Source organism: Mauremys mutica, chromosome 10 (genome assembly GCF_020497125.1).
Source record: "Mauremys mutica isolate MM-2020 ecotype Southern chromosome 10, ASM2049712v1, whole genome shotgun sequence".
Lineage (NCBI taxonomy): Eukaryota > Metazoa > Chordata > Testudines > Geoemydidae > Mauremys > Mauremys mutica.
Window position 1 is genome coordinate 54,544,084 of NC_059081.1, and position 22,065 is coordinate 54,566,148.

Consider the following 22,065-nt stretch of genomic DNA (forward strand, 5'->3'; position numbering starts at 1 on the left):
TATCCATCTTTTATAATTTTTCCCTGTCTTATTTAGATTATAACCTCTTCAGCATATTTCTGAAGCATGTGTATGTAAGAAAAAAATCATGATCCCTGATACACATGTAGAAGAGATCCTGTGTACACAAATCTACACACATGCGTGTGGAAAGGGCTGGCAAGCCATCTATACAGCATCTTCCCCTAAATACCACATAGACCTTTCCATTTGTCTGGGGATATTAACAGAGGAAGAAATGCATTTCATTTCCTCCGCATGCTCCACCCTCTGGAGTCTACTAGAAAAGATAACACAGGCTGGGGTTATATTACTCTTTCAACAAATACCCCTCTGCAGCTGGGATTTCTTTTCCATGTGAAGTTACACCTCTTCCCCCCACAGCCCCAAACCATCACATAAATAGAATGTTCTTACCTTCCTAGTTCTTTAGGTTCAAGCATGTAAAAATCGTAAAAATTATCCATCTTGATTTGTGTCTGAAGAGATGTAGACAACAAGCCTAAAAGGCTTTTGCTCTCTGACTTTCTCCTGGACATAATTAACACAAGGTCTTCTCTCCTCTGTTGGTTATCTATTTTCACCTGTCAAAACAATATGTATTTAAACATGACCAATACTACAAAAATCCCACTGCTACACAGCAGGAAAAGTCATCTCATAAAGCTATGTCATCAAAAACAGCTATTTTAACACCTTTGGTTTTTCACATCTCTTAAAAAGAATGAATAGGGATAGCAATAAGAATAAGGATTGCTTTTGAATGAAAGTCAATGGATAACAGGCTGAGCTATGGCCATATAAAAACTGTTTGTGACACATTTCTTAATATAACATCTAAAAGGGCCTCCCTGTTCTTACCATGTCTGTCAAAATTGCAAAGAACATAGGAGAGCAGAGGAATATTTTGTATAAGAATTTCATAAAAATAAGTTATCATTGTTAAGAGTTGTGGTAATCCTTTAATATACAACATTAAACCAGTGAATAAATCAGCACACCTTCCCCAAGCTTATAAGTTACTAGCTATGTTCTTATAATTAGGTGAGGTCATTTAGAACCTACTGATGTGCATATAGCATCTCAGCTCTGTTACCTGGGTAATATGCTGCTACACAAGTTTAGTAAGATACACCCTCCAACATTATCTCCATTAGCTGCCTATAAAACAGCAGATTATAACCCAGTACTGCAATTTTCATAGCCTGTGATTGTGTACACCATAGCTACATTCAAAGTCATCTCTTTGGGCCTTGTCCTGCACTTCCATACTATGTGCCTTAGAAACCTCACCATCGTGGTACCTCTCAGTCATGTCAATACTCAGTAGGGAATTTCTTTTTAAAATTCCTCAGATTAAGAAGGGTGATACCATGGTTTGGAAGGTTGGAACCAAGAGTCTTCATGCTACTCTGGAGGATCTCTGATCCATTCCCTGGGAGGGGAAAGGTAAGGAAAGCTATCAGGCTGACTGTGGCTCAATTCTAGATCAAAGCATAGACTGAGAGGGCTTCTAATCGTGAGAGCAATGGCTTGATTAAGCAAACAGCTCAAAGGATGAGACATTTCCTGGAAAACCAGTAGGTGTTCAGGAGGAAGTTCAAACTTCTCTGGTGAGATTTATGTTACTAGGACAATGGGTTTATCCACATAAGTTTTTTCCATTTTCTTTCCTGGAAAAGGAAAAGAAAAAAACCAGCTGCAACCCACTCTATTGTTCTTTCCTTTAAAAAAAAAAAAAGAGTACTACATATCCAGCGCTGCACAAGGAGCAGATTCAGATGAGGCTGTTCCAGTGGCTTGATGCAATGAACCTGAGCCATCACAGTAACTATGGTTCCAGTAAGAATCAATGGCTCCAAAGAAGCAGCAAGCAACTTAAAATGAGGTTTCAGGCATTGAACTGACGGCCTTGAATCTGGGGCAGGGTATGGTTCCATAATATGGCCCTGGACCTCAATGTCACCCTTTGCTGTAGCTCTGATTTCTGCATAGGATTGCTTTTGCACTTCAATATGAAAATCTAGGAGTGCTGGAACATTAAGGGTATGCTCTCAAGGACTGTCTCTTTCATCTGACACATGTGAGGCCAAGCTTTTATGCTCTGCCACAGCCGATCTCCGCCAATTCACAGTGACCATCATCTTAGACTCCTTGGCTTGGGGCAAATCTAACGGTTCTGGAACCTTGCCAGACTTTTTAACCTTGGGGTCAGAGCTGAGGCTGGTCTTCCTGCACTTACAGAGACCTGCATTTCAGACCTGGAAGGTTTAACCACTGATGGTTCCTACAACAGCATAGGTTGGAAGAGATTCTGATGCTCCTTTCTGGTCCCAGAGTCAAAAGTGTTCCATATGAAACAAGAAGAAACTAGATGACCTTCCTCCACACCAATATAAGCAGGCCAGATGATGCATATGTGCATCTAAAGCAGAAAGAAACAGCAAGACAAGAGGAACATCTCAAACTCTGGTTTCTTTGTCTCCAGTTCCAATGTATCAGAACCAAGTACTCATGCCAGGGCACTAATAGCCTTAGACAAAAAACAAAAAAACCAACAAGAAATACAGAGAGCTAGCTAAGTAAAACCTAGCTAAACTAAGACAGACATATCACTGGGAACACTCCATTCTGACAAACCTGAGTCCATGAACCTGGTAAGGTTTCTGGCCTCTTTGCTACTGCAGTTGGAAGAGACTGAAGCAGCCAGCGCTGAACCCCATTCCCTTTTGTATAGCCCATCCTAAACGACTGAAACATCCAGCCTATTTCAGGGGAAAATATGTTCAAACCATGCGAAGCAGTGTAAATGCATGCAATAAGAGTCTTTGACATAATTTGAGGAGTTATTGCAAACCAGTTTCTATGCTACTCTGAATATCTTAAAGTTTGGTTTTTAATAGCTGAAACAAAAATTTAAGTTGAACATGTAAATCCTGATACTGCAATCAAGTCTGCACAGGCTGACCCTTGCACCTGAGGGGACTACCAAGGAAGGCAAAAGGGGTCAGCCACATGGATCCAATTGCAGTAGTCAGGCCTCACTTTAAATTTAGAAGTCTTTTATACAGACATCAAGGTTATTGAAATGAGGGCATCTGAGATATTCAGGCTGCACTAAAAGAATAAATCTCTCAATTACTCACTGCTTGTTGAAGGATACACAGTTATGCCACAGGCATAGAACAGCAAGTAGTGATCTTTCATACAGTATGGTAAGCGTGATGCAAGATCTCAACAGAACAGGGTTACTTAAGGACAATAGCAAACAAACAAAAAAACGAGTAAAGTTAAAATATGATTTTGAACAGTTAAAAACGTAAATCAATAGAAATTTATAGAACTATTTTTGAAAGTTCAACAGTATCTAGTGGAGTCTTGAAGGGGTCTGCCTTGAGTCCAGTACCATTCGATATTTTCATTAGGACTCAGATAATGGGGTGGAGAATATGCTTTAAAAAAAAAAAGTGGCTGGGAAGAGTTGCAAGCACTTTGATAAAAAGGATTAGAAATCAAAATGACGTTGACAAACCGGAGAATTTTTCTGCAATCTACAAGATGAAATTCAATGCAGATATGTGCAAAGTGCTACACTCAGAAAGGAAAAAAATCAAATGCATTGCTACAAAATGGAGAGTAACTGGCTAGGTGGTAGTATTGCTAAAAACAATTGGGGTAATAATGGCTCACAAATTGAATGTGAGCCAATAATGAAGCAGCTGCAAAAAAAAAAGAAAAGAAAAAAAACCTAACATCCTGGGGTGTATTAATTGAAGTGTCATGTGTAAGGCACGGGAGGTAATTGTGCTGCTCTGTTCAGTACTGTAGAGGCCTCAGCTTGAATACTGTGTCTTGTTATGGGCACCACACTTTAAGAAAGATGTGAACAGACTGGAGAGAGTCCAGAGGAGAGCAACAAAAAGATAAAAACTTTAGAAAACCTGACCTATGAGGACAGGTTAAGAAAATTGGGAATGTTTTAGTCTTGATAGAAGACTGAGCGGGTAGCCTGCCAGTCTTAAAGTGTGTTAAGGGCTGTTATAAAAAGGACAGTCAGCTGTTCTCAGTGTCCACTAAAGGTAATACAAAAAGCAATGGGCTTAATCTACAGCAGGGGTCTCAAACTCAAATGACCCCGAGGGCCGCATGAGGACTAGTGCATTGGCCCGAGGGCCGCATCACTGACACGCCCCCTTGCTGCCCCTGGCCCCACCCCCAATCCACCCCTTCCATGAGGCCCCGCCCCTGCCCTGTCTCTTCTCCACCTCCTCCCCTAAGCGCGCGGCTCCCCGCTCCTCCCCCCTCCCTCCTGGAAAGTGCTAAGCGCCAGCAACAGCTGTTTGGTGGCTTGGCGGCGGGGCACTTAGGCGGCGGGTCCCGGAACAGAAGGGGCCCCCCACCGCCGAAGACCGGGCTGCGCTTCGGCGGCGGCGGCGGCGGGTCCCTCTTTTCCCCACCCCGGCCGGTCCCGCTTCCCTTCCTGGCCCCGGCCGGTCCCGCTTCCCTTCCCCACCCCCGGCCCGGCCCGGCCGGTCCCGCTTCCCTTCCCCCCCCCCGGCCCGGCCCGGCGGGTCTCGCTTCCCTCCCCCCCCCCCCGGCCCCCCCGGCCCCGGCGGGTCTCGCTTCCCTTCCCCCCCCCCCCCCCCCCCCCGGCCCGGCCCCGGCGGGTCTCGCCTCCCTCCCCCCCCCCCCGGCCCGGCCCCGGCGGGTCCCGCTTCCCTTCCCCCCCCCGCGCCCGGCCCGGCCCCGGCGGGTCTCGCTTCCCTTCCCCCCCCACCCCTGGCCCGGCCGGCCCCGGCGGGTCTCGCTTCCCTCCCCCACCCCCCGGCCCGGCCCCGGCGGGTCTCGCTTCCCTCCCCCACCCCACGGCCCGGCCCGGCCCCGGCGGGTCTCGCTTCCCTCCCCCACCCCACGGCCCGGCCCCGGCGGCTCTTACCCGAGCGCGTCTCCGGCGAGGCCTGAGCTTCGTCCCGCTCAGAGCCGCGTGGTGAGGGGGCGGGGCTGTGAGCTCCACGCCGAGCGCAGCGCTCAGCCCAGAGCTCCCAGCCCCCAGGAGCCTCCGCTTTTCTCTTGGGGCGGGCCGCATGCGGCCCATGGGCCGCATGTTTGAGACCCCTGATCTACAGCAAGGAAGATTTAGGTTACATATGAGGAAATTTTTTCTAACTAACTATCAGGATAGCTTAGTACTGGAATAGGTTACTAAATGAGGTTGTGGAATCCCCATCATTGGGAGTTTTTAAGAACATATTAGACAAACACCTATCAGGGATGATCTCAGCACATTTGGTTCTGCTTCAGTGAGGAGGGCTGGACTAGATAACCTCTTTAGGTCCCTTGCAGCCTTACATTTCTATGAATAGATGATTAAACAACTTCAGTATCAGCAGTTTATCTTCCAATTTGGGGGTGGAGAAGGGAAACAAACAAAAGAAATATCATATCTTCATCTCCTTCAAACCAGTTATCGTTCATATCTAACACATTCACACCAATAGCGTGAAATCACCAGTTCTCTGAAATTATACATTCATAATGGAACTACACCTCTACCCCGATATAACGTGACCATGATATAACATGAATTCGGATATAACGTGGTAGAGCAGTGCTCCGGGGCTGCACAGTCCGGTGGATCAAAACAAGTTTGACATAACGCAGTTTCACCTATAACACGGTAAGATTTTTTGGCTCCCGAGGACAGTATTATATCGAGGTAGAGGTGTACTTTGATTCGTATTAATTGGCTATAAGAAATAACACTAATTAAATCCAGCTTGTGGATTCTTCAAAGAAGTCTGTGTCATGGTTTAAAAGTTTTGACACATTTTTTAATTAAAATATAAAGGGAACACAATTTAGGCCAAACACAACATATTAAAAGACAACTTCAAAGTGTTATGTTATAAACAAGTCTTTATTTACCCATTTTAGTAATAGCAACTTAGATTATGAAAATGAAATAATATTGAAAATCCAATTTGTCACTACTTATACTGGGTTTAACTTTAATAGCCCAAATGGAGAAAACTGTAGTTTCACTTTTAGGTTCTTAGTACTACATTGTTTTGGTTTCAAACTTGCAGTGTGAGTTTTTTCACTAGAATTTTATAAATTGAAGAGACATCTATAGTTTTGTGAATATATTTAGGATTAAATACTTTTAAAAAGTTAAATTGTGCCAACTTTGGCATTCCTTTTACACTGTTATGGCCAGATAACAAATGCAGCTTTTAAAAAAATAGCAGTTACTTGAAAATATGAAGGGGAAAAAAGCACACCATTGTTTATGTAAGACTAATAACATCTTGTGCTCTGCTCCTGAAGAGCCAGTGGGGAAACACAAACTAAATTTAAAAAGTAAGCAACAGAATAATGTCAAATATCATCACAAGATATTGGTACAAGAAAACAGAGATGCCACACAATGGCCCAAATCTGCACGTGTAGCAGGTCTGTGCAATCACAAATGTCATAGAAGTGTAGGACCTCAATAGGTCACCTTGTCCAGGCCCCTGCACTGAAGGCAGGACAAATATGCAATGTGTTCACAGGATCAGGTTCCCTAGTTTTTTAAACTCCAATGGAAACAAAGACAGTTAAGTAAAGAAAATTTCAAATTCATATACGTTTAATGTCTTCAAAAAGAAAAATGGCGTAACAAAACATTAGAAAACAAAGGTTCAAGCATTTCATTTTTTTGCTACAGTATTAGACATATTTCAAGCATGAGTTGTGGGCGTACGTAAAAAAACCTCAGAAAATACAATAAAGTGTCATTTATCCAACTAAAACTAATTAAAGAAGTTTAAAAAAAAAAAGCTATATCCGGAGCTAGGAAGCTGCCGTTTCAGCAGAGAAGAACCCAGGCATTTGTGACCTACATCAGGACAGCATATGAAATGGTATGTCTAGAATTAGAAGAGTGTCCGAGTGCATTCTCAAGGGAGTCAGAAGTCTGACCCACAACGTCCATAGCCTTACAATGATGTCCAGAACTCACACAGGCAAGGGCTTCTCTTGCTGCAGTGGAGGACTGTAGGGAATTACGGTGACAGAAAGCTTCACAGATGGTAAAGCCATTAACCCTGCCTCACACCAAGCTCCAGCCTCTGCTAAGTTTTGTTTTACCCTTTATTTTAGGTCTGTGCTGCCCACTTCACGTGCCAGTAACGAAGTTAAACACACAGTGACAGGACTATTCCTGGCTGGAAAGGAAGGAACTGAGGATACAGGAACTCCTCCAATTTTCGCAAGTTACTCTGGGCAACCTCGCTCAGATACCGAACATTAACAGTGCTTAACCCCTGACCGCCCCGCTTCGTACCTAGGGCTTAACCCGCCAGCGGCGCAGCGCTCCCCAGCCTGGACAACGGCCTAGCAGGAGAGACACCGAGGGGCCGGCGCTCGGCCCCAGGGAGGTTCTTCCTTCGGGCCGCCTCTCCGAGCGCTGCTGCGGCTGAGCCCGCTGCGGGCCCGGGGCGCGTCGCAGGCAGGTGGGCACTGCGGGGGCAGCGGGCGCGGGAGAACGGCCCGCCCGGCTGCCCGTCACGGAGCCTGCGGCGAGACTCCCAGCGCCCCGGCGCGGCGAGCGATGTGCCGCCGGTTGCTGGGGCGGGTGCCACCCCCCGGCAGGGTGACAGGGCTGGGCGCCACTCGCCCCAGGCTTAGCGACGCTCCGGCTGTTCCCTACGCCGCGGGGGCTCCCCCAGCCGCAGGAGGAGGAAGGTGCCACCCGCGCCGGTGGCTCTCGGGGAGACACTCCGGCCGGGGGCAGCACGGAGGCGCCTCCCCCTGTCTCGGAGCGTCCCATCCGCGCAGTGGCCAGGGTCTCCCAGGCACTTACCGCGAAGCTCCCCGCGCCTCACGCGTCCCCACAAACGGACGGCGCCGCCCTCGCGCTCGGCTCTGCCCGGCGCCCCAACCGCAGCCCCCACAGTTGGCGTTTGAAAAGCGCAACCCGGCGGCGGCGGCTGCAACGGCGCCGGCCCAACAGCCCGCCCCTCCCACCTAGCATTGAGCCAATCCGCGCCGGCTGTGGGCGGGGCCTTCCCTCACTGATTGGCAGGAACTCCCTCGCCTGGGGAAGGGCCCCGGGAGCCCCTCACTTTCGAAGGCAGGCGATGGGAAGCCCTAGGGGCGGGGGAGGGGGACAGAGGGAGGATGGGGAAATGGAGGCACGCGAGAGGGATCAGAGCGCACTGGGCCAAAGGGCCACTGCAGCCCCGGCAGTGCAACAGTTTCGAATCAGCTCTGCCCCCCTGGCTGGGAGTTACTGGGCCCAGGCAAGCTGACCCACTCCTCCCTAGGGGCCAGAGCCAGAGGTGATGCTGCGGCTGGTGTCACAACAGTCTTTGCTAGGACACAGGACCGTGGTGTAACTAGGGCTGAGTGGGAGGAAAGGCGAGGCTAGGACTGGAAAAACCACCGGCAGCTTTGTGGAGGGAGGGGACTTGCCCGATCTTAAATCTTCCTGGTGGATCCTCTTTCTTCCACCCTTCGTTCACCACATTTCTATGTCCCCACCCCAGTTTTGACCCCACCACAGGTAGCTCCCACATGCCATCATACCAACTCACTGAGATTTATATTGTCATGTCATCTCTGACATTAGCCCTACACATTCAGAGAAATATCAAACCCACTCAGTAACTAGTCAGTGAACAGAAAAATCAATAAAAAACTAGCTGCAAATGTAGCTTTATTAACCTGCAGCTTGCTAGCTGGGGAGACTATCCCAAGGAAGATAACACTATATCATGAGCCTCGCCATTTACACCCTCAGAGAAGAAATGACGCAGCCACTTTAAAAACTGGAATTGTTTTTTAAGGAATTTAAGACTGAAGGGCGGTACCCCAAATTACTGTATATCGCTGTAGCTTCGTTGACTTAGTGCCTGTTGATTGGGTCCAAAGTCTTTTAAAACTTTATCCACCACTTTATTTCCCTACTCTCATGGAGGGAAGTTGAAGACAGCGACTGCTATACATTCTTTCCTTTTACTTATTTACCCTTTTTATTGGTTACACGTGTACAAATGCAATAGCTGAGGGCCATGTTTCCAAAGCTTCTGGAGATAAGGCAGAAGAACTGGTAACTCCTCCCCTCCAAACTTGATACGTGTATAGTACTAGATTGGGGTAGGCAACCTGTGGCATGCGTGCCAAAGGTGGCATGCAAGCTGATTTTCAGTGGCACTCACACTGCCCGGGTTCTGGTCATCGGTCCTGGGGGCTGCGCTGCTGGCCTGGAGTATCGGCCGCCAGCCTCCTGCCAGCTTGGGTTCCGTCCGCCAGCCCCGCTCGGCCTGCTGCCAGCCCTGGGTCCCAGCCACCTGTCCCGGGGACAACGCTGCCGGCCTAGGGTACTGGCCACTGGCTCCCTGCCAACTGGGGTTCCAGACGCCAGCCCCACTCAGCCCGCTGCTGGCCCCGGGTCCTGGCCACCAGTGTGGGGGACTCAGCTTCTGGACTGGGGTCCAGGCCGCCAGCCCAGGGCTCTGCAGCCGACCCCAGCTGTGGCTTACTGGCCCCAGCCTGGGGGCAGTGAGGGATGCAGACAGTGGCAAGAGGGGGCACAGCTCAGCACCCCCATCTTAAAAATTGTTCCAGTGCCACTGTACTGAGATATTTTTAAGTCCTGATTTGCTGCTTACATCACTATCACACCACGTGGAACAGTGCACTGTGTTTGACGTTGAGATTAGAATGTACACGCAAGAACTGGAATCAGAATTTTCTGACATTTCAAGATTTCCAGCGATTTGGCCCTATACTTTCTTTTCTAATTAAACCTGAAAAGTTCAACAAAAGCGACTTGGATTTGTCTGTACTTCAGTGGATGGGTGTTGAAGATTTCGAAATGCAGCTCATTCAGTTAAAAAGCTCAGAAATGTGGGCATCAAAGTTTGGAGTGGACAGGAATGGGGAGGGATAAGAGAACAAACAAAGAAAATAAACCCGTCAGGACTGCTCAGATGGCAAGGTCATTACTGGCAGTACCTTCTTGGCAAAGCAGGCCTCAGGAAGACAGAAAATGCACTTAATAGCATCTGATAAAGGTGTTAATTGATGTCCAGGTTGCTGCTCTGCAGTGGAAGCTTATGCTCTTTCGGCCCCTGAGGTTGCCATGGGATTTTGTGAAATGTGCCTTGATTCCTTCTGGAACAGCCACACTGGATGCCTTGTGGAACTCAAGGACACAGTCCAATCCATCTGGCCAGGGTTAACTTGGTTACTTTAAGGCCCTGACACCTTGAGTGAAAGGAAATGAACTCCCTGTGGATTCTGTGTGCTTGATATAAATCTTTAGTGCTCATCTGACATTCAAGGTATGCCATAGCTTCTCAGTTGGTTGCTGTGGCTTTGGACAGAATGAAGAGATGAAAATCTCCTGCGAGGCATAGAAAGGATAATTTACTTTAGGCAAGAACATTACTGGAGTTCTTAGCAACACCTTGTCATCATAGAATGTGCAGTAAGGTTCCTGCATAGATAAGGCATCTAGTTCTGAAAGTCAACTGGTGGATGTGATGGCGACCAAACCAGATTTTGATGGAGAGGTAAAAAGGTAATACAGATGTTAGAAGTTCAAAGGGATGGGTGGTTAGGGCTTTCCGCACCAGTGGTAGGTCCCACTTATGGAAGCTTGGTCTGACTGCTGGTCTGGCCAGTCTGCCTGCTCTGAGAAACCTGGATAGTTCAAGGTTCTTGACCAGGGAGTCCTAGGATCCTGCAAAACAGTATGCTACTGAGGGCTGACACCTGGTGTGCTATAGTGCTTGGCTGATGTCTTTTAATCACTCCTCCTTGAAGGAAGTCTAGAAAACTGGATTTAGTCCAGGGGTCTCAAACTCAAATGACCCCGAGGGCCGCATGAGGACTAGTGCATTGGCCCGAGGGCCGCATCACTGACACGCCCCCTTGCTGCCCCTGGCCCCACCCCCAATCCACCCCTTCCATGAGGCCCCGCCCCTGCCCTGTCTCTTCTCCACCTCCTCCCCTAAGCGCGCGGCTCCCCGCTCCTCCCCCCTCCCTCCTGGAAAGTGCTAAGCGCCAGCAACAGCTGTTTGGTGGCTTGGCGGCGGGGCACTTAGGCGGCGGGTCCCGGAACAGAAGGGGCCCCCCACCGCCGAAGACCGGGCTGCGCTTCGGCGGCGGCGGGTCCCTCTTTTCCCCACCCCGGCCGGTCCCGCTTCCCTTCCTGGCCCCGGCCGGTCCCGCTTCCCTTCCCCACCCCCGGCCCGGCCCGGCGGGTCTCGCTTCCCTTCCCCCCCCCACGGCCCGGCCTGGCCCCGGCGGGTCTCGCTTCCCTTCCCCCCCCCCCGGCCCGGCCCGGCCCCGGCGGGTCTCGCTTCCCTTCCCCCCCCCCCGGCCCGGCCCGGCCCCGGCGGGTCTCGCTTCCCTTCCCCCCCCCCGCCCGGCCCGGCCCGGCCCCGGCGGGTCTCGCTTCCCTTCCCCCCCCCCCGGCCCGGCCCCGGCGGGTCTCGCTTCCCTCCCCCCCCCCCCGGCCCGGCCCCGGCGGGTCTCGCTTCCCTCCCCCACCCCACGGCCCGGCCCGGCCCCGGCGGGTCTCGCTTCCCTCCCCCACCCCACGGCCCGGCCCCGGCGGCTCCCGCTTCCCCCCCCCCTTACCCGAGCGCGTCTCCGGCGAGGCCTGAGCTTCGTCCCGCTCAGAGCCGCGTGGTGAGGGGGCGGGGCTGTGAGCTCCACGCCGAGCGCAGCGCTCAGCCCAGAGCTCCCAGCCCCGCCCCCTCCCCACGCGGCTCGGATCGGGGCGGGGCTCAGGCGCTCGGACGGAGACTCGGCGCTCTATGCGCCGAGGCTCCAGGAGAGGGGCGGAGGCAGGAGCCTCCGCTTTTCTCTTGGGGGCCCCTGCGGAGCCCGGGGCCCGGGGCAAATTGCCCCCTTTGCCCCCCCCTCTGGGCGGCCCTGGGGAGCTCCGCGGGCCGCAGGGAAGAGCTCCGCGGGCCGCATGCGGCCCACGGGCCGCATGTTTGAGACCCCTGATTTAGTCTGTGCTCTTGACATCAAGCACTGAATTTGGTCTAGATGAAATAACAGGCTTTTAGTATGGAAGCTCTCCTAGAAGACAGCAGAATCCCTATCATGTTGGAAGATAGGCCAAGCACAGCTAACACTTCCCTTCCAACAGTCAGGCTGCCAGATGAAAATGGTCCGGGTCCAGATAGGCAAATGGATGTCTGGCCTCATGGTAGCTGCAATGGTGGTTTCAGCTTTGAGTTCTATGATATCAGAGAACCAGGGTCTCCTTGGCCAGTGCAGAGTTAGCACTATCACCCTTGCTTCGTCTCACCTTAACTTTTTGATTACTTTCTTTATGACAGGTAAGTGCATGAAGGAATATAGCAAGCCTTGAGGCCATCTGTGTGACAGGGCATCTGTCCCCACAGACTTGGGGTCTGCAAGGTCTGATGAAGTATTTTGGTTGTTTTGCATTCTTGCAATTGGCAAACAGCTCTATTGAAGGAAGACAGTGTGTGGTTTAGGCCCCATTCTGAGTTGTTGATATTGCAATGATTGAGCCAGTCTGCCTTTGGGTTCAGCTCCCCCTTGAAGTGGATCACCTTTAAGAAAAGAAGAGTCATTTTTGCCCACTCAGTTTTCTCCATTGCTTCTGCACATAGACCTACTTTCCTTGTCCTTCCTTGGTTAAGGACATAAGACTGGCCATACTGAGGCCTGGTCTACACTAGGACTTTAATTCGAATTTAGCAGTGTTAATTCGAACTAACCGCTCAACCGTCCACACCAGGAAGCCATTTAATTCGAACTAGAGGGCTCTTTAGTTCGAATTTGGTACTCCACCCCGACAGGTGGAGTAACGCTAAATTCGACATGGCTAGCTCGAATTAAGCTAGGTGTGGATGCAAATCGAACTTAGTAGCTCCGGGAGCTATCCCACAGTGCACCACTCTGTTGACGCTCTGGACAGCAGTCCGAGCTTCGATGCTCTGGGCAGCCACACAGGAAACGACCCGGGAAAATTTGAATTCCTTTTCCTTTCTGGACAGTTAGAATCTCATTTTGTGGTTGGACATCGGGGCGAGCTCAGCAGCACCGGCAGCAATGCAGAACTCTCCAGCAGAGGAGTTCATGTAATCTCTGAATAGAAAGAGGGACCCGGCTTAGACTGACCGGGAACTCTTGGATCTGATCAGTGTGTGGGGCGAGGAGTCTGTGCTTTTGGAGCTGCGCTCCAACAAACGGAATGCAAAGACCTACGAGAAGGTCTCCAAAGCCATGATCCAGACAGAGGATACAGCCGTCATGCAACGCATCGCCGCGTGAAAACCAAGGACCCCAGACAAGGCTACCAAAAAATCAAAGCGGCAAACGGATGCTACGGAGCCTGCCACCAGTGCCCCACCAGTGACCATGGACTCTGATGATGGGACAGTGTCGACGGACAGTTCCTCGACGATGTTCACGGACGGGGAAGATGAGGAAGTGTTTGTGGAGGACGAGGCAGGCGAGAGCGCTTACAACGCTGGTTTCCCCGACAGCCAGGATCTATTCATCACCGTCACGGAGATCCCCTACCAACCCTCCCCGGCCATGAACCCAAATCCTGAATCAGGGGAAGGAGCAGTCAGTAAGTGCTTTAACCATGTTAACTTTTATTCTTAATATAACAGGAATCTGAAGTGTGTGAGAAGGAGGTCTCTCTATATATGGTGATAGAACAGAAATCCTCCTGGGAGATCTCCACGAAGCTCTACTTCCGTTAATCGATAAGCATCAGCAGGAGGTTCCTGGGGAGAGCTGCCTTATTGGGTGCTCCGTGATAGCACCCTTTTCCGCGCGAGGCTTTCATGCGGTATTCAGGGAGCATTGCCTCCCCGACCACGGCTGCATCGGTCCGTGGTTCGTGATAGAGAGCGCATGCTGCGTGAAATCTATCTCCTTCAGTGCCCGTCCTCACGGTGATCTCGCTAGGAGACTCATGCATCTAATTAGGGGAATTACTGTAATGTTACGCCTGGTCCAAAGTATTTTTAAAAAATCTCCGGACAGACGGCATAGCAGAGACTCAGCACGCTGCTGCGACACGAGCGTAACGGAAAGCCAAAGAATCAAATGGACGCTCATGGAGGGAGGGGGGACTGAGGACGCAAGGTATCCCACAGTTCCTGCTGTCTCCGAAAATGATTTGCATTCTTGGCTGAGCTCCAAATGCTTCTAGGGACAAAAACAGTGTCCGCGGTGGGTCAGGGCATAGCTCGGCAATTTACGCACCCCCCCACCCACCCCCAGAAGTGAAAGGGAAAACAATCCTCTCTTGACTCTTTTACATGTCACCGTATCTTTACTGAATGCTGCAGATAGACGCGATGGTGCAGCACTCAACACCAACATCCTTGCTTCCCCCACGCTATGGATGGCTGATGGTGCAATACGACTGGTATCCGTCGTTGTCATCATCAGCCTATTGCCACGTGGGGCAGTGCAAAAGGACTGGTAACCATGCGTACTAGCATCTGTCAGGTCGATCAAGGGCGCCTGGCCCTAATTTTTCATGGTAGATGGTGCAGTATGGCTGGTAACCGTCCTCATCATTGCAACAGGGGGCTGAGCTCCATCAGCCCCCACCCTTCCTGTGTAAAGAAAAGATTGAATTGCCCCTGGACTAGCAGAGGGATGATGGGCTCCTTCATCCACAGTAATTAATGTCCTGCCTGGACTATCATTGCAGCTGGAGGCTTCCTTCCACTCATTTCTCACAGACAAGTCACTGTGTCTTATTCCTGCATTCTTTATTACTTCATCACACAAGTGGTGGGACAATGGTATGGTAGCCCAGGAAGGCTGTGGGAAGGCCGGAATGAACAGGTGGTGTTGTTGCAGGAGCACCCCCTGTGAATAGCATACAGCTCCAAATTTATGCAGGACCGGACACAGAGCAGCTGTGCTATCTGGTTCTATGATACAGTGATTCTCTAGTACACTTGCCCATAATCTAGGCAGGGCTGATTCTATTTTTAGATACCAAAAAGGAGGGATTGACTCAGAGAGTCATTCCCAATTTTTGCTTTTGTGCCCCTGGCTGCTCGGCCAGGGGCACTTATGACAGCACCAAATGGTGCAGTGCAAAAGGACAGGTAACCATGCCCATCTTATTACCATCTTATTACCAATTTATGGTATGGTAGATGGTACAATATGGCTGGTAACCATCTCTGCTGTCATGCAAAAGCAAAAGCATGCTGCTGTGTAGCGCTGCTGGACCGCCTCTGTCAGCGGCATCTAGTACACATACGGTGACATACACAAAAGGCAAAACAGTGTCCATGGCTGCCACGCTATGGCGTATGCCAGGGCAATTCTGGGAAAACGGGCTTGAAATGATTGTCTGCCGTTGCTTTCCCGGAGGAAGGAATGACTGGTGACATTTACCCAGAATCCACCGCGAAAATTATTTGTGCCCCAGCAGGCACAGTGGTCTCAACCCAGAATTCACAGAGACAGCCTAGACTCAGTTAATTGTTCGCAAAAATGTATCTTTGCAAGGAATTCACTCCCTGTTTCCCATCTCACAGCTTCCACTGTCTCCAGACCTGCTACAGCATCCCCCTCGCAGAGGCTGGCAAAGATTAGGCGGAGAAAGAAAAAGACAAGGGACAAGATGTTCCATGAACGTATGGGCTGCTACCTAGCCGAGGCGGACCAGCAGAGCCAGTGGAGGGAGACCGTCTCTCTGTACCAGCGTTCACACAGCGAACGGGAGGAGAGGTGGCGTGAGGAAGACAAGCAGGCGACTCAAACAATGTTTGGACTAGTGAGGGAGCAAACGGACACGCTCAGGCGCCTTGTGGATGTTCTGCAGGACCGCAGGAGCACAGAGCCCCCCTGCAGTGTATCTGCAACCGCCCTCCCCCGCCACAAAGTCCCATACCCCCCTCACCCAAAATAACCAGAAGGAGGGGCGCCAGAGGCCGTGTAAACTGTCACTGCACCCCAGCAGAGTGCTCAAGTACCAAAAAGCTCTCATACCCTACATTTGCAGAAGTCGTTCCCTTCCTGACTCACACAAGTCCCAATCCCAGTTCCATCCCCTGAGTGTCTACTTCAGTAATAAAAATACTTTGCTGTTAATTACTGTTTCCGTCATGTTTTTTCAAAGAAGACTGTGTTTGAATGGGAGGCGGGGGGAAGGGGGTTGTTAATTGCATAGGACAGTCACCTTTCCCAGGGTACAGACACGGGGGCAGGATCAGCAGCGGGTCACACACACAGTGCAGTCAGTAGGCACCATGGTCGGTATGGGAGGTGGTTTCCAGGTTCTGTGTGGGCGGGGGGGGATGTGACTTTGTAGCGGGGTAGGGCGGTTACAGATCTTATACAGCGGTCTTTGTCCTGGACCGCTGAGTCACGCAGCAAAGGAATCTGTATCCGTACTCCTCCGCCACAAGGTCACATATCCCCCCGCACACAGAATTCGAAAAAGAGGGATGGCAGGCTCCGTTGAAAGAAGCATTCCGGCACTGCGGACCGCTCTAGGAGCAGGAGCCTGTCATTCGTTGAGTTTACAGGCGGTCTTTACATCACCGCACACCCTACCCAGCACAGTCTGCCTCCCAGTTTCAACCCTTTAACGCAAAGTCATGAATAAAGAAACCTTTCTTCAGTAACAATGGAACATGTATTTTATGTTTACACGTGTGTTGGAAGTGGGGGAAACGGGGTGAACGGGGTATGTAACCGAAGAGGAGAGTCAACAGTCAGTGGGTAAAGAAACAGGGGCAGGTTCAGCTTCTCTGTAAAGAAACTGAACAGTCACAGGTCACGCTGCTCGCTGGTATTTGAAGAGTTCCTTGTCGCTGTCCCAGGCGCCTGTATAGGGCTTCATGAGCAAGTGCATTAGCGGGCAGGCTGGGTCCCCGAGGATGACTTTAGGAATCTGCTCATCCACAACAGTTATTTCGTGGTCCGGGAAGAAACTACCTTTCTGCAGGCGTCTGAGCAGCCCACAGTTCCTGAAAACACACGCATCATGAACCTTGCCCGGCCACCCGACGTTGATGTTTGCAAAACGTCCCCTATGGTCCCCCAGTGCTTGCAGCACCATTGAAAAGTAGCCCAATTTCTCATCAGCTGACTGTGGAAGAGGTGGACGATAAAGTGCGAGGAGGAGAAAACGGCGATGATCGCAGCGGGCTCCATGCTTGCAGTGCTGTGGCGTCCGCGCTGTCACTGACCAGAAAAGTGCACGAACAGATTGCCCGCAGGCGCTTTCAAGGAGGGAGGGAGGGAGGTTGTGATTGACGATTCAATGACGACACTTACCCAAAACCACCCTCGACACATTTCTCCCCCCATTAGGCATTGGGGGCTCTACCCAGCATTCCAATGGGCAGCGGGGACTGCGGGAACTGTGGGATAGCTTTCCACAGTGCACCGCTTCCAAAGTCGACGCTGGCCCCGTGAATGTGGACTCAGAAATTCGAATTAGTGTATTTAGTATGGATACACAAATTCGACTTCATAAGGTCGAATCCACAAATTCGAACTAAGTTGATTCGAAATAGTCTTGTAGTGTAGACAAGGCCTGAGTTAGATCAATAGTCCATATAGCCCAGTATCCTGTCTTCCAACAGTGGCCAGTGCCAGGTGCTTCAGAGGGAATGAACAGAACAGGGCAATTATAGTGTGATCCATCCCCGATCATCCAGTCAAGGCTTCTGGCAGTCAGGAGTTTAGGGACACTCAGAGCATGAGGTTGCGTTCCTGACCATCTTGGTTAATAGCCATTGATGGACTTATCTTCCCTAAAAAAATTTTGTTTGAACCCAGATATACTTTTGGCCTTCACAACATCCCCAGCAGTGAGTTCCATAGGTTGACTGTGTGTTGTGTGAAGAAGCACTTCCTTATGTTTGCTTTAAATCTGCCATCTATTAATTTCATTGGGTGACCCCTAGTTCTTGTGTTTATGTGAAGGGGTAAATAACACTTTCTTATTTATTTTATCCACATCATTCATGATTTTACAGACCTTTATCAAATCCATGGTTGTCTCTTTTCTAAAATAAACAGTCCCAGTCTTTTTAACCTCTCCTCATATGGAAGCTATTTTATACCCTCATTTTTGTTGTCCTTCATTGTACCTTTTCAAATTCTAATATCTTTTTTGAGATGGGGAGACCAGAACTGCAGGCAGTATTCAGGTTTGTATGTGCAACTGCTGCCATATTGACTGACTGGACCATGATGTGGCACTTGTACATGGCTCAGAAGAGCTAGTTTAGCTGCTCTGAATAGTTGTGGTTCCTTTCCCCCAGGGGTCCGGATACGCTGCACCCTCTGGGTCCCTGAGGTGCTCTCCATCCTTCAAGACTGGTATTGATGGTGAGAACCTGAGGGTCTAGAAGGTTTATGGCGAGATCCCTGTGGATGCTGCCCAGGACTGTCCACTGTCTCAGGGAGTCACTGACCTGGTTCGGGATCAGTACCTGATCTTGAATGTGCTCCAGGGAATGGACCTATACTTTCAGAAGCAAAGCTTGGAGGCAGTGGAGGTGTGATCTCACCCATGGGGTGACCTCTGTGCACAAGACCAGAAGGCCCAGTAGTTGAAGGCACTAAGCTATGGTTGGGCTCCTGCACTTAACCAGCATGAATATCAGATCCTGAATCTTCTGGAACGTGTCAAGTGATGGGTAGATCTGTGCTACTGATGTGTCTATCTCTACATCCAGGTGAATAATCCTTGTTGAGGAAATCAAGGAACTTTTCTTAGTGTTATGAATCGGTGCACTTGTAGAAGATTCAGAGTCTGGATTGTGGCACTGAGCACTGTTGTCTGGCATAGGATTCTGATTAAGAAGTCACCCACAAAGGGATACAGGTGAATACCTGGGATCCGAGTCTGGCTATGGTCACCACCAGCATGTTTGTAAATACCCAGTGGGCTAACGAGAGACTGAACAGCAGTGTTCAGTACTGGTAGTAATCTATGTTGTAAGCAAATCTCAGAAACCTGCAGTAGCAGGGGTGCACTGGATTGTGGAGGTATACATCTGCAACATCCACTGAGGTTAGGAAGTCCCCTTAAGACAGAGATGTCACTATCAAAGCTAGGTTCTCCAGCTGTAACTTTGTTTTCTTCATCCATTTAGTGAGTCTTTTGAGGTCGAGGATGACCCTGACTCCTTTGGTGCACTTCTAAACAATTAAGAAGATGGAGTAAAACCCTACGAACACTATTCTGGGGCAACACCTATCACTCCTCTGTCCAGGAGATGGGAGAACTTGTTCTGGACAATTTAACAATTCTTGTTAATTTAGAGAAGCACAGGACTTGTTTGGAGTGAGTATCTACATTCCATAGACAAAGCCATGTGTGTCTCCTGGCTAGTGATCTACATTCCATGGCCCTGGCAAAAAAACTCATAGCATCCATTGAAGCATGAGCCACAAATGCTGACGATAAGGGGTTTTAAAACTGGGTTAGTCTCTGCCCCTGAGGGCTTTAAGGTCCTCCAGTCACGTGGCTTGAACAAAGCACTTGGCTGCCAGAGATGCTCTGAGGGTGGCTAAGGAAGCACCAAAGTCCCTTGTAAGGGTTGCTTCAACCTTCCTATCCATTATGGGGAAATGTCCCCTTTGGAAGGAATAACCATATCCTTTGCTAGAAATGCCACAGCTGCATCGACCTTAGGCATATCTGTGAGAGCATACTTTGGATTTTTCAGCTTGTAGATCTGAGAACATGCCTATTAACATGTTTACCCTTTTTAGGAAATTCCCACTTCTCCCTGATTACTTCCTCAAAGATGGGTTCAGGGGAATTGCTGCTTCAGGAGAGGTTTGGAAGGGAGGTATTTGCTCTGAGGCTTGGAACTGGATTGGGGATACAACTTTTTTCCCATGGTTTCAAACTGCTAGAGCATGGTGGTGGGAAACTTCTTGTATTTTGTCTGTACCCTACTCAGAATCAAAGTCTGATAGCTCTCCTTCCTCAGCAGAGGAGGAAGTATCTGAGTCAGAGGGCAAATACCTTTTACTTTTTTTGTACTTTTTCTTACCCTTTTTGTTTTTATTAATGATTACTATTTCATGCAGGGCCTAGAGACCTCAAGAAATTTCTCCCTCAGAGTTCTCCCTTGTAGACTCCCACTCTCCCAGGTTGGGGGACGGAGACTGTCAGAAATTCCTGACTCAAACTGGGAGGAAGGGGACTGACTGTGAGCCCTGCTTCTCTCTTCAGAGCACTTAGGACCCATCTCAGGGCTTGTGGTGGTACCAGAAGCCCTGCTAGGATTTTATTCTTGTGCTCCTGAGTTGCCACAGGATCTACTCCCAGGGCTGGCTGAATCCCTAGAGCAGAACAGGGAGAAGCTCTGTGTTTTCTGGTCAGGCTTTTCTGTGGTGGAGTGCAGCTTCTTGGGAGGGATAAGGGTACCAACATACCTGTCTGACTCATAGGTCCATGCCCGAGCAATACTAGGGTCAGGTGCTGAAAACAGGAAGGGCATGATTTGTCCTCTGTAGAGGCTGTTAAAGCTGCCCCACAGATGAAGCATATTTTAAGTTTAGCCCAATGCTTGTGTGCCTGTGTAACACCGACAGACCCTCTGGGCAGGATCAAACCAGGGACCTCTGGAGCTAATTGCTCTCTAAGTGGTCTTGGTGCCACTAGATGGGACAGACCACCATACCCAAAAGGTGTGTGGATTACAGCTGCTCTGCCATCCCTGAAAGGGGCCAGAGGAACTTGGCAGAGAAGTGCTGCAGCAGGGACTCTAGGTGGCTTCAGCCATGTGCTGCTAAATACCTGGTCAAGGAGTAGAGGCGAGAACAAAAAAGACTGCCCCCTACTGTCCTCAAAAGGGAAGCAAAGGCATAGGAAAAATCAGGCGCAAAGACAAGTGCCACTGATTGATGCCACAGAGGTAAAAGATCTGCAGCAGGCTGGAGAATGAGGCATGGCTAGCACACACTGTGCTACAGCTTTGAACTACCTCCTGAAACTGTGGACAAGAGAGAAATAGCCCCCACACATAGGGTGACCAGATGTCCTGATTTTATAGAGACAGTCCCAATTTTGGGGTCTTTTTCTTATATAGGTTCCTATTACCCCCCCACCCCCATCCCAATTTTTCACATATGCTGTCTGGTCACCCTACCCACACAGCACAATTATGGGAGCTGCAGGGCTGCAAAAATGCACATTAATCTCTGAGATACAGTAACTCCTCACTTAAAGTCGTCCCGGTTAACGTTGTTACGTTGCTGATCAATTAGGGAACATGCTCATTTAAAGTTGTGCAATGCTCCCTTCTAACATCGTTTGGCGGCTGCCTGCTTTGTCCACTGCTTGCAGGAAGAGCAGCCTGTTGCAGCTAGCTGGTGGGGGCTTGTAACCAGGGTGGACCGGCAGCCTCCCATCATCAGCTCCCCTTTCCACTAAGTTTCCTGTGCTGCAGCCGCCCAGCAGGCTGTCAAGGCATTTCAGCTGTCCCTCCCCCCACTGCCATGTGCTGCTCCTGCCCTCTGCTTTGGAGCTGCTCCCAGAGACTCCTGCTTGCTGTGCAGGGGGGGAAGGGAGGGCTAATGTCAGGGTGTCCCCTGCCCCTGCACCCCACTTATCCCTTCTCCATATCAAGCAGAGAGGGGAAACAGATGGAGAGAGACAAAGAGAGCTTGGGGCAGCAGCTGCTGTCTCAACTTCCTGATGCACTTAAAAAGGCAATGCACTTAAGAGTGGGTCAGCTTACTTAAAGGGGTAGTGTGCATCTCTCTCTCTCTCTCACACACACACAAGGTGTGTGGCTGTCTCTGCCTGCTATGCTGTCTCCCCTCCCTCGTGTTCGTGCTGCCTTGTGTGAGAGGCTACATTAACAACAATATGTTAACCCTTGAGGGCTCAGCCAAGTGCTAGTTCATCATTTAGCAGCAAGGCATTCCCTGGGAAATATCCCTCCCTCTTCCACCCTCTAACTTCACCACCTCAACCAAGTTTCATGTATACTGTGTGTATATCTAGATAATATATAGTCTTTTGTCTGGTGAAAAAAATTTCTCTGGAACCTAACCCCCCCA

At 50.0% G+C, this 22,065-nt stretch overlaps 1 protein-coding gene and 1 long non-coding RNA gene across 2 annotated transcripts in view; one reads left to right on the forward strand and one right to left on the reverse strand.

The window, feature by feature from the left end:
• STK17B (serine/threonine kinase 17b) overlaps positions 1 to 8,312 on the reverse strand; it is a 41,885-nt gene extending 33,573 nt beyond the window's left edge. The window contains exons 1-2 of the mRNA XM_044978466.1: positions 7,847 to 8,312; positions 418 to 584 (exon numbers count right to left, since the gene is read on the reverse strand). Of these exons, the coding sequence (XP_044834401.1) occupies positions 418 to 539 (122 nt within the window). The 5' untranslated portion in view covers positions 540 to 584; positions 7,847 to 8,312. The remainder of the gene's footprint in view (positions 1 to 417; positions 585 to 7,846) is intronic.
• A 2,178-nt stretch (positions 8,313 to 10,490) lies between these two features.
• The window catches only part of LOC123378673, a 70,751-nt gene continuing 59,176 nt past the window's right edge, over positions 10,491 to 22,065 (forward strand). The window contains exon 1 of the long non-coding RNA XR_006582702.1: positions 10,491 to 10,570. This is a non-coding gene — a long non-coding RNA (uncharacterized LOC123378673). The remainder of the gene's footprint in view (positions 10,571 to 22,065) is intronic.